General features: G+C 40.8%; 1 protein-coding gene across 6 annotated transcripts in view; it reads left to right on the forward strand.

Annotated features, from left to right (window-relative positions):
- Positions 1 to 16532, forward strand: part of RALGAPB (Ral GTPase activating protein non-catalytic beta subunit) — a 174054-nt gene that overhangs the window by 141870 nt on the left and 15652 nt on the right. For all 6 annotated transcript variants that reach the window (XM_030212441.1, XM_030212442.1, XM_030212443.1 and 3 more), the window contains 2 exons: positions 4125 to 4334; positions 8464 to 8622. In XM_030212441.1, the coding sequence (XP_030068301.1) occupies positions 4125 to 4334; positions 8464 to 8622 (369 nt within the window). The remainder of the gene's footprint in view (positions 1 to 4124; positions 4335 to 8463; positions 8623 to 16532) is intronic.

The following is a 16532-nucleotide window of genomic DNA, read 5'->3' on the forward strand; positions in this document are numbered from 1 at the left end:
GAAGGAGGTATATGGCTACAGGAAAAGCCATAAAAGTGTAGTTATCTTAGTTACAACTTAAGTTCACAGATCAAAGAAAATCACACAACTGAAAGCTTCTACAGAAAAAGAAATTAAAAGACTTAAGCGGAAGCATCAGGCATATGCTAAAAAAGAAAGAGGCACTTCATAAGAAAAAAGGCTGGTAGAGTGAGAGAAAGAAATGGCTTAAAATGATGCATCAGAAAGACTTGGAGGAAAAATTAGGAGATCCAGAAAGGAGCACAAGTAGTAATGCTGATGCAGAAAGAGAAAGAAGGGATCTGGAAAGGAACATCAGGACAAATGTTGATAAGAGAAAATGGAGTGCAGGAAGGAAGGATGAGGTAGCAGTGGAGAGAGAAGATCCAGAACCACAACAGTGAGATTAATGAAAGGCAAGCTAAGATATTGAACTGTAGAGGAAAGGAAGGAGAAAGACCAGAGGTGAAGGAATTAACAATTGATGGACATGGGGGAAGCCACTGCTTGCCCTGGGATTGGTTGCATGGAATGTTTTGTACTATTTGGGTTTCTGCCAAGTACTTGTGACCTGGATTGGCCACTTCTGGAAGCAGGATATTGGACTAGATAGACCATTGATATGACCCAATATGGCTGTTCTTACCCTATTTGCTCCCTGCAAATAGGGTGAGAGGAAGACTACCCAAGTTAAATCTAACACCTTAGAGGCCTCGAAGGTGTGTAGAGGGCTTATTCTTTAGGTACTGGCAGCCAGTGGGGTTATTTATTTATTTATTTATTTATTTGCATTTGTATCCCACATTTTCCCACCTATTTGCAGGCTCAATGTGGCTTACATAGTTTTGTTATGACATTGTTATTCCAGGGTGACAGATACAATTAATAATGTGCAAAGATTAAGTAAGGGAAGAAAGAAGGAAAGTATTAAGCAGGTAAGTGTAGAGGTGGACTTTCATAGTTGGGTGGGTTAGTGAAGTGGATTAGTAGGACTGTAGGTTCTCTTTGTTAGCTTTGTTGAAGAAATATGTCTTCAGAGATTTGCGAAAGTTGGTTATTTCGTTGATTGTTTTCAAGTCTGTTGGTAGTGCATTCCATAACTGAGTGCTCATGTAAGAGAAGGTAGTGGCATGCATCAGCTTGTATTTTAGTCCTTTACAGCTGGAGAAGTGCAGATTGAGAAATTTGCGGGATGACTGTGGCGTTTCTGGGAGGTAGGTCCACGAAGTTTAGCATGTAGATTGGGGCATCTGCGTGAATGATTTTGTGTACAATCGTGCAGATCTTGAATGCAATGCGTTCTTTAAGTGAGAACCAGTGAAGTTTCTCTTTTAGGGGTTTTGCACTTTCGTACTTAGTTTTTCCAAATATGAGTCTGGCGGCAGTGTTCTGGGCTGTTTGGAGTTTTTTGATAGTCTGTTCTTTGCAGCCAGCGTACAGTGCGTTACAGTAGTCCAGATGACTTATTACCATTGACTGTACCAGGGTACAGAAGATGTATCTCGGGAAGAAAGGTTTTACTCTTTTGAGCTTCCACATGAAGTCCTGGAACTTTTGAAGAGTGTTGATTAATTTCTTCAGTTGTCTCAGGGTTCCAGAAAGGAGTCTACCAGTGTCCTTGTAGTTTAAAAAGGAGGGGTTAGAGGGCAGACCCTAGAACCTTTCTCTTGTTCTATACAAAAACTGCTTGAGCACATCTAAATATTTCAGAGTCTGGTTTAAAAATCAACTAAGGCTTCTCAAAGGAGTGGAGGAGTGGCCTAGCGGTTAGGGTGGTGGACTTTGGTCCTGGGGAACTGAGGAACTGAATTCGATTCCCACTTCAGGCACAGGCAGCTCCTTGTGACTCTGGGCAAGTCACTTAACCCTCCATTGCCCCATGTAAGCCGCATTGAGCCTGCCATGAGTGGGAAAGTGTAGGGTACAAATGTAACAAAAATAAAATACATACTATTGGAGATTCTACATGGAATGTTGCTACTATTGGAGATTCTACATGGAATGTTGCTATTCCACTAGCAACATTCCATGTAGAAGGCTGCGCAGGCTTCTGCTTCTGTGAGTCTGACGTCCTGCACTTATAGAAGCCTGCGCGGCCACATTGGTGATCTGCAAGGGCCGACTTCTACATGGAATGTTGCTAGTGGAATAGCAACATTCCATGTAGAATCTCAAATAGTAGCAACAGTGGAGGAGTGGCCTAGTGGTTAGGGTGGTGGACTTTGGTCCTGGGGAACTGAGGAACTGAATTCGATTCCCACTTCAGGCACAGGCAGCTCCTTGTGACTCTGGGCAAGTCACTTAACCCTCCATTGCCCCATGTAAGCCGCATTAGTACATAAGTACATAAGTAGTGCCATACTGGGAAAGACCAAAGGTCCATCTAGCCCAGCATCCTGTCACCGACAGTGGCCAATCCAGGTCAAGGGCACCTGGCACGCTCCCCAAACGTAAAAACATTCCAGACAAGTTATACCTAAAAATGAGGAATTTTTCCAGTCCATTTAATAGCGGTCTAAGTCCATTTAATAGCCTGCCATGAGTGGGAAAGCGCGGGGTACAAATGTAACAAAAAAAAAAATCCAGTTGGTACATGTCTGAGACATAAAGAAGATAGCCCCTTCTCTGTACAATCCCTAGTTGTCTGATTCATGTGGAGGTTGCATCAGCTGAATCTTCACATCAAGCCTTCTATGGATGGCATGAGACCTCACTGTTACATAAGAACACAAGCATAGCCATACTGGATCAAAGCAATGGTCCATCCAGCCCAGTAGCCTGTTTCCAACATTGGTCAATCCAGGTCACAAGTACCTGGCAGAAACCCAAATAGTAGCACTACCCCAGGGCAAGCAGTGGCTTCCCCCATGTCTATCTCAATAGCAAACTATGGACTTTTCCTCCAGGAACTTGTCCAAACCTTTTTTAAACCCAGATATGCTAACTGCTGTTACCATATCCTCTGGCAACGAGTTCCAGGGCTTAACTGATCATTGAGTGAAAAAATATTTCCTCCTATTTGTTTTAAAAATATTTCCATGCAATTTCATTGAATGTCCCCTGGTCTTTGTACTTTTTGAAAGAGTGAAAATTCGATTCACTTTTACCCTTTCTACATCACTCGGGATTTTGTAGACCTCAATCATATCCAACCTCAGCTGTCTCTCTTCCAAGCTGAAGAGCCCTAACCTCTTTATGTTTGTTAACATTTTATATACTGCCTAGATTAACCAGATCACAGCAGCCTTTCCTCGTGTGAGAGGAGTTCCATCCCCATCATTTTGGTCGCTCTTCTTTGAACCTTTTTTAATTTTGCTATATCATTTTTGAGATATGGCGACCAGAGTTGAACACAATACTCTGGTGAGGTCGCACCATGGAGCGATACAGAGGCATTATAATAATCTTGGTCTTATTTACCATTCCTTTCCTAATAATTCCTAGCGTCCTGTTTGCTTTTTTGGCTGCTGCCGCACACTGAACAGAAGATTTCAGTGTATTGTCAAACTCATAACTAGTGATAAGCTGCTACAGCAGCCGTGCATTCATCGATGAGTCACACTAAAATATTCATCCTTCCATTAGAATTAGGAGTTAAATTTGCGTTATGTAATTAATCAGATGTTAAATTTAGAATGCGCATTAGATACTACAACGCCGCCCCGCGGGCCACGTGTTTGACATGCCTGCTCTCGGTATTAATAGACAAGAGTTGGTCCCAAATGACAGTGGCATGCAAGAATGGGTGCATAAGTACAGTGAAACAGCATGAACACTTCTAGAAATGGTACAGGAGTACCATTTCCCACTTCGGCTTCCTCAGTGATGTCACCCATGTATGAGGATTCAAGTCTTCTGTCGTCAGAGAGCATCTGCTACAGGTAAGTAACTTTTTTTTTTTTTTAATAATGTAACGCTAGTATATAAGACTAAGAAATCCATGCACTGGAAGGTCCATTCATGCCCAAAAAAGTGTGTTAGTCCTTTCCAGAAGCTCTTGCAGAAACTGTACATTGGCAGCATCAGGTGAAATCACCATGCACATGCGGCTGGTTACGCTGCTGTCCATGGAAAATCCTATTACAGGTCAGCAATTTTTTTATTCTGTGCCTTTTCTGTTTCAGCTGGAGGTTAAACATGAAAAGCTGAAACATGCAATGTCCAAGCAGATTGCATATGAGACTTCCCTAGAGCAGCTGAAAGAGGAAGAATGGCAAAGAAAAAGTTATCCAGATCCCATCACTGAGTGTAAACCACCCCCTCCCGTGAAGGACTTCCAGACAGCACGCCTACTCCTTTCCCATTTTGGCTTCCTCTCGCTAGAGGCACTGAAGGTAAAGCCCAAGACTGATGGGGGGGGGGGGGGATGTGGTGAGAGTGTTTGCAGCAGTCCCCATGTGGTCCCAGGGTGGGATAAGGAGGGTTTGTATGTTAGTTAATCTCTAATCTTGGGACACAACTTCAAATCCAACATTGTAGTAGTGTTGTTCTATCTCAGTACTGGAAATAGTCACCAGATATTTCCTGCTAGAGATGTCCCCATATGTACTTCTAAAGCCTAAAGTTTTGTACTGATGTTGTATAGACAGTGCTATAGAAATTCCAATTAACATATCTGTTATAACAAAATTTTCATGGATGGGAAACCTAGAGGCATATTTTCAAAGCACTTAGTCTTCCAAAGTTTCATAGGTTTCTATGGAACTTTGGAAGGCTAAGTGCTTTGAAAATGAGCCCCAGAGTCACCTGTGTAAACACAAAGGAAGTAATTTTATAACTGTGCGCCTGGTAGAAGCCTGTTCTGTAAAGGATGCGAGTTCTGCCCATACTTCGCCTATGTACATGTAACATATGCATGTATCTTCAGAATAGCATGTAAGTGGAATTTTGGCATTCAACACACACACACAATCGAGTCGAGGATTGAGAGGGTGTTCCACATCAAAGTTACACAGCTTATGTGAGTCTGTGTGTAGAATTTCATTTAACACATATGTGCCATTATTCTAATGATTTATGCTCGTAATAGACATGTAGAGCTATTTGGGGTTTGGGGCTTATTTCTCTGCAATCCTTAGTCCAGTTTAGACCATTTTTTAACTAGCTTTTCCCACATGCCAAGTTTCATCCCATCACGTTAAATTTTCAGAGTTCATTTGCCCCCAGATAGATGAACGTTCTCGCCCCCTTTTGTGTAATTCTTTTCATCTTCCATTGGGGTTTGGAAAGAATATAAATGCTGTATAAAATTCCACATTAACATTGTCCCTAAGATTTTTTTTTAGTGTGTGTGTGTATACATGTGTACATAGGGGGAGAGAGAGAGATCTGTGTCTATATATGTTATAGCTCTAGATTATGTATTTATATATATAAATAGAGAGAGAGAGAGAGGAGGGGGTATATGTATGTGTGTAAAGAAAGAGAGAGGGCGTGTGTGTGTTTATATACACACACACACGCATAGTTCTCTCCCTCTTTAGAGACATATTTGTATACAACATCCCCCAAGGGGGAGGAAGAAGCCATGAGATCTTCAAGGCAGTAAAGCACACAGCAGCACAGCCCCATCTTAGGAAAGGCAACATTATCCCATGGAATATGATAAAGCTAGGGAAGCTCGGTATCCCTGGGCAACTTATAGGTGGTCACCTGTCTATGTAGGTAGAATGTATTCCTGTCTTGGTGGTTCAGTGGTAGAATTCTCGCCTGCCATTCGGGAGGCCCCATTAGACAGAGAAGTAAGTGAAAGGACGCCAAAGCAAATCATAGTTCGTATCTATCCCTGGAAGGGAACATGAGAGGAGGGAAACTGGGCTGGAGCACTGACTACCATTACCTTAGTGGCTGCAATCGCCATAATCTGGCGGCAAGCAGTCATAGCACAGAAAACCAGAAGACAGAACATAAGACCTACTATAATCAAGAAAAATCCCAAAAATGAGGATTGAGAGTTAGGGGTGGTCCCTAGCTGTGGAACAGACCCCTCCCCAGTCTGAGGATCCCTGAAGTTCCCTTGGGGTTTCCAGTCAACAAGGGTGGGGATAGCATTTCACCTTGGCTGGATTGGCAATAGAGCCTATGCATACCTCTGTCCCACTTGGTCTGGGTAAGCTGCCGTAGAGTATGAAACCACAGGCGGCTCCTTTATATGCTTATTTTCAATCTGTTTGGGCAAAGAGGCCATGGGGTTATTTCTCTCTTCTCTGTCCAAAGAGGAACAGTGGAGAGGATAAAGCAACAAGGAACTATAGTTTACCAACAGTACTGGAGAGGGTTGGGTTTTTTTTTTCCTTGTTTAGGTTCATTTGTGTTTTGAGTAAGAGAGAAAGGAAAGTGATCTGGAATGAAAGGGGGAGGGCAAAGTTTTCCCCTTGGGGCTGAATCCCTGAACTGTTAGCAATATATAGAAATGCTTTCTATAAAATGTGAAAACTGTGTATAAAAGAGATGCAGAATGCAACTTAGGGGCTGCAGTTAAGGGAGAGAGGCTGAAGCCCTGCAGTGCAACCTGTTCAGCTCTAATTACTCATAAAGTGAAGAAATGCTGGATTGGCTGGAGCACTGACAGTAGGTCGTGAGAGCCCTAAAAATCTAAAGTATAATTGAATTTAGGATATTATGTTCAATTGATAAGAACGTTAAATGTTAAAACAACTTCTAGGGGGTTGTAACTACCATTTTTTGGCTTTTCCTAAATTAAAAATGTGAGACTTAAAGCTTTGTTTTCTCACTCCTTTTTCTTCTTAGCCATCCGTTTATAAAATAATCTTCCTGTTGAGTGATTCTTAATGAGAAATAACTATTTGTTTTGTGAACCTTTGAAAACCCACTTGCATACCAATGTATAAAATCTGAAGTGTTGTAATGTTATTTTTCTTTTTTTGTAATTTCTGATGTTTTGTGTTACTTTGTGTAACTCGAATCTCAAATGAGAAATTTGGTGAGAGACAAGTCCTTCATAACATAACATATATTTTGAGAGAGACTGTAAATTAGCTTGAAGAAGAATAACCAGGCTGACTTCTATCAGATGATCCATTGAGCAAACTCCAAGTGCAAATTGAATCACCAGTGGCAATGTATATGTGCATTCACACCCACACCCATGATCAGTGGCGTAGCCACGGGTGGGCTGGGGCCCACCCATTTAGTGCTCAGGCCCACCCAACAGTAGCACACATTTAGAGGTAGCTGATGGGGATCTCAAGCTCAGCCAGCTGAAGACATCCCCCTGATGGTAACAAAAACACTACTCTCCACGATACTGGCACCTGCACACGCTCCGTTTTCAGCGCATGCCTGCTGCAGACTGCCAAGGTGGAAAGAAGCATTTTCCCGCCAGCTGAAATATTTTTTTTGGTGGTGGTTGGGAGGGGGGAGAACACTTGGTGCCCACCCACTTCTTACCTAAGCCCGCCCAAAATTTGTTGTCTGGCTACGCCCCTGCCCATGATATGTATACATGTGTATGTATATATAATATATGTGTGTGTATGTGTACATACGCATGCACACAGAAATCTGTTCATATGTGGGGGGGTTTCAACAAGTTAAACTGCAAAGAAACAATGTACAGGTAAACATTAGCAAAGGATTACAATACTCAGAGTGTACCAATTAAGCACACCGTAGCTATAAATAATTTAAAACAAACAAAAAGTAAACAGTTCAACTTAGCAAAAGTTCGAAAGAGCACAACTATCATAACCTCTACTTTTACACAAAACTCCACCCCCCCCCCCCCCTCGGACCATTTACAAAAGGGAACGCAACAAAAAGGAAAGAGGAGAGAGGAAAAAAGAAAACTCCACTATATGGGGGTAGCCAGTGAATAACTTATCCTTTAACAAACCCCAAACGTTCTTCCATTTAACCACAGTTTTACAATGAGTAGCAGCAAGAAGTTCCATCTCATAATATGACTCATCTTATACAGCCACTTGTGCACTAAAGGGACACCGGGTTCTTTCTAGGCTGCCGCCAGTAGTACCCTCTCCGCACTCCAATAATGGCAAACAAGAAATGTTCTAGTACTGGAGAACAAAAAAGAAGCACACAAGCGAAAATCCTTTAATAAATTGTTCCGACGTAGCCTGCATCAGGGATCAATCGAGATCAAGACGCTTGAAACCACAACAAAAAAAGAATAATTTTGTTTATCAATGATATACAACCGTAAGTAAAAACAGAACAGTCAAAATTGCTAATAAACGTCGCTTGAACGCAGAAGGTCATTGCAAAGAATCTGCTAAGTCTTGATTGTGATTGACCGATGACACAGGCATACGTACACCAAAACATGGCCTGTGTCAGGTCGATTTATTAAAGGATTTTTGATTGTCCCACTCTTTCTTTTTTTTTTAAGTTTAAATTCACCAACTATTTCATTTCATAGTTACCTTTGGTAAAGCACCATTCATTGTGAACTGACTATTCCATACTGCTCTGTTTGCTGGGCAGGAACCCGCTAATAGCCGTCTACCACCTCATTTGATAGCACTTGACTCCAGCATCCCGGGGTTCTTTGATGATGTTGGTTACTTGGATCTGCTGCCTTGTCGTCCTTTTGATACAGTTTTCATTTTCTATATGAAGGCCGGTCAAAAAACAAGTCAAGAGGTAAGAATGTTCAGACTTGCATCATTTCTTTGGAAGCATGGTGAATGAATAATAAATGAATGAGTATTGTCTAAGTTATGCCTAGTCTCAGTGTCTGTCAGGAGACCCAGCTTCTGTTTGTGACTCACGCTCAGTGTTGTGCTGCCATCTTACTTCATATATATGATACTAAAATAGGCTATTTTTAGAGCATTTGGGGTATTTATAGACATGGTTTATCAGCATTGTTTCCAGGAACTTATCCGAACTCTTCAGATTTAGCTATACTCAATGTCTTGATCACATCCTTCAGCTATAAATTCCATAGGTTAATTTTGCTTTGAATGAAAAAGGTTTTCTTCAATTTGTTTTAAATGAGCTACCTATTAAAGTCATGGTGTTGCCCCCGATCATAGCATTATTTGAAAGACTAAATAACTGTTTCCTATTTACATGTTCCACCCTACCACTTTCTTTCTATCTCTGTTAACCTGTGCACCAAACTGCAGATGGCTAATGGGGGCCTTTGTGACAGTTTCCATGACAGGCCCTAAGTAGGTTGCCAACACCACCTCCCAGCCATCCCAAGACAAGAGAGGGTTAAATGGCTTGCCCAAGGCCACTAAGAGCCACTGTTGGATAAGAACCTGGGTCCTCTGATTCCTAACCTGCTGCTCTAACCATTAGGTTACTCCTCTACCCGTTCCACCCTACCTACAATTTTATAAACCTTTATCATATCCCATTTCAGTTTTCTCTTCTCCAAGCTGAAGAACCCTGACTTGTTTAGCATTTCTGTATAGGGGAGCTGTTCTAGCCACTTTATCCACTATCTGTTTTGAGATGAGGCAACTGAGTTGCTCACAGTACTATAGAGAAGCATTATTCCTTCCCAAGTTGTTGTTAAAATTCTAGTTACCTTTTTGCCACTGCTGCACATTATTATTATTATTATTTATTGCATTTGTATCCCACATTTTCCCACCTCTTTGCGGGCTCAGTGTGGCTTACAATATATTGTTAATGATGGAAATACAATTTGTTACAGTACTGTTATGGTTACATAGTGAGGAGTTATGTGAAGGCAAAGTGAAAATCAAAATATCATTTGGGAAAATAGAACAGTAGAATGTATCAATGGGGAAATGATAGGGCGATAGAATGTAATTTTGGAAGTAGAACAGTGGAATGTATCAATGGGGAAATGATAGGGCGATAGAATGTAATTTTGGAAGTAGAACAGTAGAATGTATCAATGGGGAAATGATAGGGCGATAGAATGTAATTTTGGAAGTAGAACAGTAGAATGTATCAATGGGGAAATGATAGGGCGATAGAATGTAATTTTGGAAGTAGAACAGTAGAATGTATCAATGGGGAAATGATAGGGCGATAGAATGTAATTTTGGAAGTAGAACAGTAGAATGTATCAATGGGGAAATGATAGGGCGATAGAATGTATCAATGGGGAAATGATAGGGCGATAGAATGTAATTTTGGAAGTAGAACAGTAGAATGTATCAATGGGGAAATGATAGGGCGATAGAATGTAATTTTGGAAGTAGAACAGTAGAATGTATCAATGGGGAAATGATAGGGCGATAGAATGTAATTTTGGAAGTAGAACAGTGGAATGTATCAGTGGGGAAATGATAGGGCGATAGAATGTAATTTTGGAAGTAGAACAGTGGAATGTATCAATGGGGAAATGATAGGGCGATAGAATGTAATTTTGGAAGTAGAACAGTAGAATGTATCAATGGGGAAATGATAGGGCGATAGAATGTAATTTTGGAAGTAGAACAGTAGAATGTATCAATGGGGAAATGATAGGGCGATAGAATGTATCAATGGGGAAATGATAGGGCGATAGAATGTAATTTTGGAAGTAGAACAGTAGAATGTATCAATGGGGAAATGATAGGGCGATAGAATGTAATTTTGGAAGTAGAACAGTAGAATGTATCAATGGGGAAATGATAGGGCGATAGAATGTAATTTTGGAAGTAGAACAGTGGAATGTATCAGTGGGGAAATGATAGGGCGATAGAATGTAATTTTGGAAGTAGAACAGTGGAATGTATCAATGGGGAAATGATAGGGCGATAGAATGTAATTTTGGAAGTAGAACAGTAGAATGTATCAATGGGGAAATGATAGGGCGATAGAATGTAATTTTGGAAGTAGAACAGTAGAATGTATCAATGGGGAAATGATAGGGCGATAGAATGTATCAATGGGGAAATGATAGGGGCGATAGAATGTAATTTTGGAAGTAGAACAGTAGAATGTATCAATGGGGAAATGATAGGGCGATAGAATGTAATTTTGGAAGTAGAACAGTGGAATGTATCAGTGGGGAAATGATAGGGCGATAGAATGTAATTTTGGAAGTAGAACAGTGGAATGTATCAGTGGGGAAATGATAGGGCGATAGAATGTAATTTTGGAAGTAGAACAGTGGAATGTATCAGTGGGGAAATGATAGGGCGATAGAATGTAATTTTGGAAGTAGAACAGTGGAATGTATCAGTGGGGAAATGATAGGGCGATAGAATGTAATTTTGGAAGTAGAACAGTGGAATGTATCAGTGGGGAAATGATAGGGCGATAGAATGTAATTTTGGAAGTAGAACACTAGAATGTATCAATGGGGAAATGATAGGGCGATAGAATGTAATTTTGGAAGTAGAACAGTAGAATGTATCAATGGGGAAATGATAGGGCGATAGAATGTAATTTTGGAAGTAGAACAGTAGAATGTATCAATGGGGAAATGATAGGGCGATAGAATGTATCAATGGGGAAATGATAGGGCGATAGAATGTAATTTTGGAAGTAGAACAGTAGAATGTATCAATGGGGAAATGATAGGGCGATAGAATGTAATTTTGGAAGTAGAACAGTGGAATGTATCAGTGGGGAAATAATAGGGCGATAGAATGTAATTTTGGAAGTAGAACAGTGGAATGTATCAGTGGGGAAATGATAGGGCGATAGAATGTAATTTTGGAAGTAGAACACTGGAATGTATCAATGGGGAAATGATAGGGCGATAGAATGTAATTTTGGAAGTAGAACAGTAGAATGTATCAATGGGGAAATGATAGGGCGATAGAATGTAATTTTGGAAGTAGAACAGTGGAATGTATCAATGGGGAAATGATAGGGCGATAGAATGTAATTTTGGAAGTAGAACAGTGGAATGTATCAATGGGGAAATGATAGGGCGATAGAATGTAATTTTGGAAGTAGTACAGTGGAATGTATCAATGGGGAAATGATAGGGCGATAGAATGTAATTTTGGAAGTAGAACAGTGGAATGTATCAATGGGGAAATGATAGGGCGATAGAATGTAATTTTGGAAGTAGAACAGTAGAATGTATCAATGGGGAAATGATAGGGCGATAGAATGTAATTTTGGAAGTAGAACAGTAGAATGTATCAATGGGGAAATGATAGGGCGATAGAATGTAATTTTGGAAGCAGAACAGTAGAATGTATCAATGGGGAAATGATAGGGCGATAGAATGTAATTTTGGGAGTAGAACAGTAGAATGTATCAATGGGGAAATGATAGGGCGATAGAATGTAATTTTGGGAGTAGAACAGTGGAATGTATCAATGGACAAAATATCATTTGTGGATAGAACAATGCATTTCAATGTGTTGGGTCCCAGTAATTCCAAAATCGTTTTTCGGCATGATGACTTCTGATATTGAACCCAGAGTCCATGCACATATAGGAAGGATTATTTGCATCCCTATGTGCATCACCAGTTCTCTAGGCTACACCTTTTTTTAAATTTCATTACTGTTTTCGACCCCACCACTTCCAGTGCAAGAACATTCCAGGCATCCACCACACTCCCCATGAAAAAGTATTTCTCCAAGGACAAGCAGGATTGTGAATCCTCACATAAGGGTGTTATCACCAACTGGGCCTAGCACAGGAACTGAAGCCCAGCAAATCTTTCTAGAAGCATTTGAATTTATTTATTTATTTTATTGCATTTGTATCCCACATTTTCCCACCTATTTGCGGGCTCAGTGTGGCTTACAATACATTGTAATGATGGAAGTACAATCTGTTACAACACGATTATGGTTACATTGTGAGGAGTTAAGTTAAAACAAAGTCCAAGTATCGTTAAGGGGAATAAAACAATGGAAAAGAACAACGGATACTGATAGGGCAACAGAGCAATAGCAAGAGAACGTTCGGGTATAATATTTTTTTCTATTTTTTACCTGTAAATTAAGGTTTAAATGTGTTAAAATTGCGGGGGATAAGAGTACAGAAGAGAATGTATTGATGCATTGCTAACAGTGTGTGTGGACTTCATGTGTTTTGATCCTTTCGATAGATTTTTTCAAAGAGATGGGTCTTTAATAGTTTGCGGAAGTCGGTTAGTTCGTAGATCGTTTTCAGGTTTCGTGGTAGTTTGTTCCAGAATTGCGTGCTCATATAAGAAAAGGTTGACGCGTGCAGCACTTTGTATTTTATGCCTTTGCAGTTAGGGAAGTGGCGGTTAAGGAAAGTTTGGGATGATCTTTTAGCGTTTCTGGGTGGTAGGTCTATTAAGTCAGACATGTAGGCTGGGGCTTCACTGTGAATAATTTTGTGGACTAGTGTGCATACTTTAAAAGTGATGCGTTCCTTGAGTGGGAGCCAGTGTAGCTTCTCTCGTAAGGGTTTCGCACTTTCGTATTTTGGTTTCCCGAAGATGAGTCTGGCTGCTGTGTTCTGGGCTGTTTGAAGTTTCCTCAGTAATTGCTCTTTACAACCTGCGTATAGTGAGTTGCAGTAGTCCAGATGGCTGAGCACAAGTGATTGCACTAGGCTTCGGAAGACGGATCTTGGGAAGAATGGTCTTATTTGCTGTGCACTTGTGCTTGATCCTGCCTGCTGCTATTGCATGAGATCTCAGTCTAATTTTGTCCACGGACTTCAGCTCAGTGCTTCAGTATTTAATTTCAGCTTAAAATTTGTTAGTCTCTCTGGTTTTTCAGTGTTTTCTTAATGTTTTTTTGTGGAGCTCACTTTTGGTCTGTTTTGGTCTTGAGCACCCAGCTGGGTGATTTTTTTTCACAATCAAGTTGTTGATTTTTCTGCGGCTGTTTTTCCAGATGACATGTTCCCTAGGGGTTTCAAGAGGCGTTCCCTGTCCAGCAAGACCATATCCATCACAGACACTAACAGTGCCTGCAATGACTAGAATCCAACCATGATCCTTCTCTTTGTATCTTCTGTTCACAGATGTCAAAGAGAGGGATTTGTGGAAGAGAAAAGCAGATGGAAAGGTTTTTCAAAGATAAGATCAATCTATTGACATCAGTATCGGAAATATCAGTCTCTATGGGTTCAGGAGGTGCATTAGATACTGAGGATGCATCAGCACTTAGTGTCTTGATCACCCTCAACATATTGAGCATTTAGAGTCCACTGGAAATGGTCATCATCCAGTTCCTGCCCGAAGAAGAGGATGGATGACCTTGTCATCTTTGGCACCTAGGGAATGCAGTGTAGGACATTGAGCAAAGGCTGAAGTTTCTGAATATACTCCCCATTGAAGTACCCTCAACATAACGACCACATACAGCTTGTGCCATTGGAGAGGGTGTACCAGCTTCCGTCAACTCAAGACCCCAGTTCTGATATGCCCAAGTGACTGAGCGACTCCTGCTGTGTGATGCCCCTGCCTTTTTTCATTTGCAGCCTTTGAGGAGCAGCTCATGCAGAAGCTTGAGGAGCAGATGGAATGCTGCTTACCTCAATGTGATGCTATGACTTTGACATCGTTGATATCAAGAGCAGATGCTGAGCCAATACTGAGACCCACGCCCTCCCTGAAATAGACATCTCAACACTGAGGCCCAGCGCATCTGGGGAGGAAAGGTTACTAAGGCACAGTTTCTCCACTGTATACTTGCCTTTAACTTTCTTAATAGCCTGTTTATAAAACCATGTTCTTTACATTTCATCAAATTTTCTGCTATCAACACCTTTATCCACCTCCTCTTCAATTTTCTGCCCTGCCACTGGAGACCCAGGTGAAACCAAATTTCTTCCTCCTATTTAGTTGAACCACTGTCTCTACTGGGGCCAAGCCATCTAAAATATCCAAGATTAAGTGATCCACTAGGTGATTTACATATCAGTTTCTCTGACCTACCCCTGTGCAGTCCTCAGTAGATGGACAAGACACCCTAGACCAGTTCCTAGCTTTTAAATGGATTGCATTGTCTCTAGACTTTGTCCAACCCTTGAATCCGCCCTTTAATCAAAATAGGAGTTTGACACCGATATTGTTATTACTACTTAATGTTTACTATCCTGCATCACTTGTTAGCCACATTGAACCTGATCTATTGGGATAATATGGAATATAAATGAAATAAATAAATATCTCCAGTCCATTTGCAATGGTTAGTACAAAAAATAGCCTTTGGAATGTTTGAGGGCAATCATCTGTACTAATTCTAAATCATTCAGTGAAGACAAGGACCCTTCTTTTCTCCCTACTCTCCCTCTAAGTGTGCAAGAAAGTTTAGCGGAATGTACAGTTCGGTATGTAGTCCTGATGAATTCAGAATTCTCATTTGTACTTTTTCAGGATCTTGCCAGGTACTTGTGACCTGGATTGGCCACTGTTGGAAACAGGATGCTGGGCTTGATGGACCTTTGGTCTGTCCCAGTGTGGGAACACTTATGTACTTGGGATTCTGAATGGAATCTTGCTACTCTTTGGGGTTCTAAATGGAATGTTGCTACACTTTGAAATTCTGCATGGAATCTTGTTGTTCTTTAGAATTCTAGAATCTTGCTACTCTTTGGGGTTCTACATGGAATGTTGCTACTCTTTGGGTTTCTGCCAGGCACTTGTGACCTGGATTGGCCACTGTTGGAAACAGGATGCTGGGCTTGAAGGACCTTTGGCCTGTCCCAGTATGGCAATACCTATGTACTTATGTAAGCATAGCCAGAGAATTATTTGGGCTGTTTTTGGAATTTCTCTTCCAAGATTAATTGAATAAATAACATCTGCCAATAACATATTAATATAGAATATATAACGGTTAGATTTTACTGTGACTGCACCTTGAATATTGTGTTCAATTCTGGTCGCCGCATCTCAAAAAAGATATCGTGGAATTAGAAAAGGTGCAGAGAAGGGCGACGAAAATGATAAAGGGGATGGGACGGCTTCCCTATGAGGAAAGGCTAAAGGCGGCTGAGGGGAGATATAATAGAGGTCTGTGAGTGGAGTTGAACGGGTAGATGTGAAGCGTCTGTTCACGCTTTCCAAAAATACTAGGACTAGGGGTCATGCGATGAAGCTACAATGTAGTAAATTTAAAACGAATCAGAGAAAGTTTGTCTTCACTCAATGTGTAATTAAACTCTGGAATTCATTGCCAGAGAATGTGATAAAGGTGGTTAGCTTAGCGGAGTTTTAAAAAGGTTTTGGACGGCTTCCTAAAGGAAAAGTCCATAGACCGTTATAAAATGGACTTGGGGAAAATCCACTATTTCTGGGATAAGCAGTATAAAATGTTTTGTACATTTTGCGGATCTTGCCAGGTATTTGTGACCTGGATTGGCCACTGTTGGAAACAGGATGCTGGGCTCGATGGACCTTTGGTCTTTCCCAGTATGGCAATACTTATGTACTGTATGAATACTTTTGTGATGTTATTGATTATGCACTGACCTCTCCTTGTGAAAATACAACATTTACCTGGATCCAAGGACTGCAAAAGGGGAATTATTATTGTTAGCATATTATATTTCCTGTCTTTTATTTAACTATGGCCAAACCAGCACAAATTGTTTCTTGAAGTAGCAGTAGAAGGAAGGAACATAAAAGGGCCACAGAGTAGCATGACAATGTACAGGATGGATAGGGGGTGAGAGATGAACTGAAA

The sequence above is a fragment of the Microcaecilia unicolor genome, chromosome 8 (assembly GCF_901765095.1).
Source record: "Microcaecilia unicolor chromosome 8, aMicUni1.1, whole genome shotgun sequence".
Taxonomy (NCBI): Eukaryota; Metazoa; Chordata; class Amphibia; order Gymnophiona; family Siphonopidae; genus Microcaecilia; species Microcaecilia unicolor.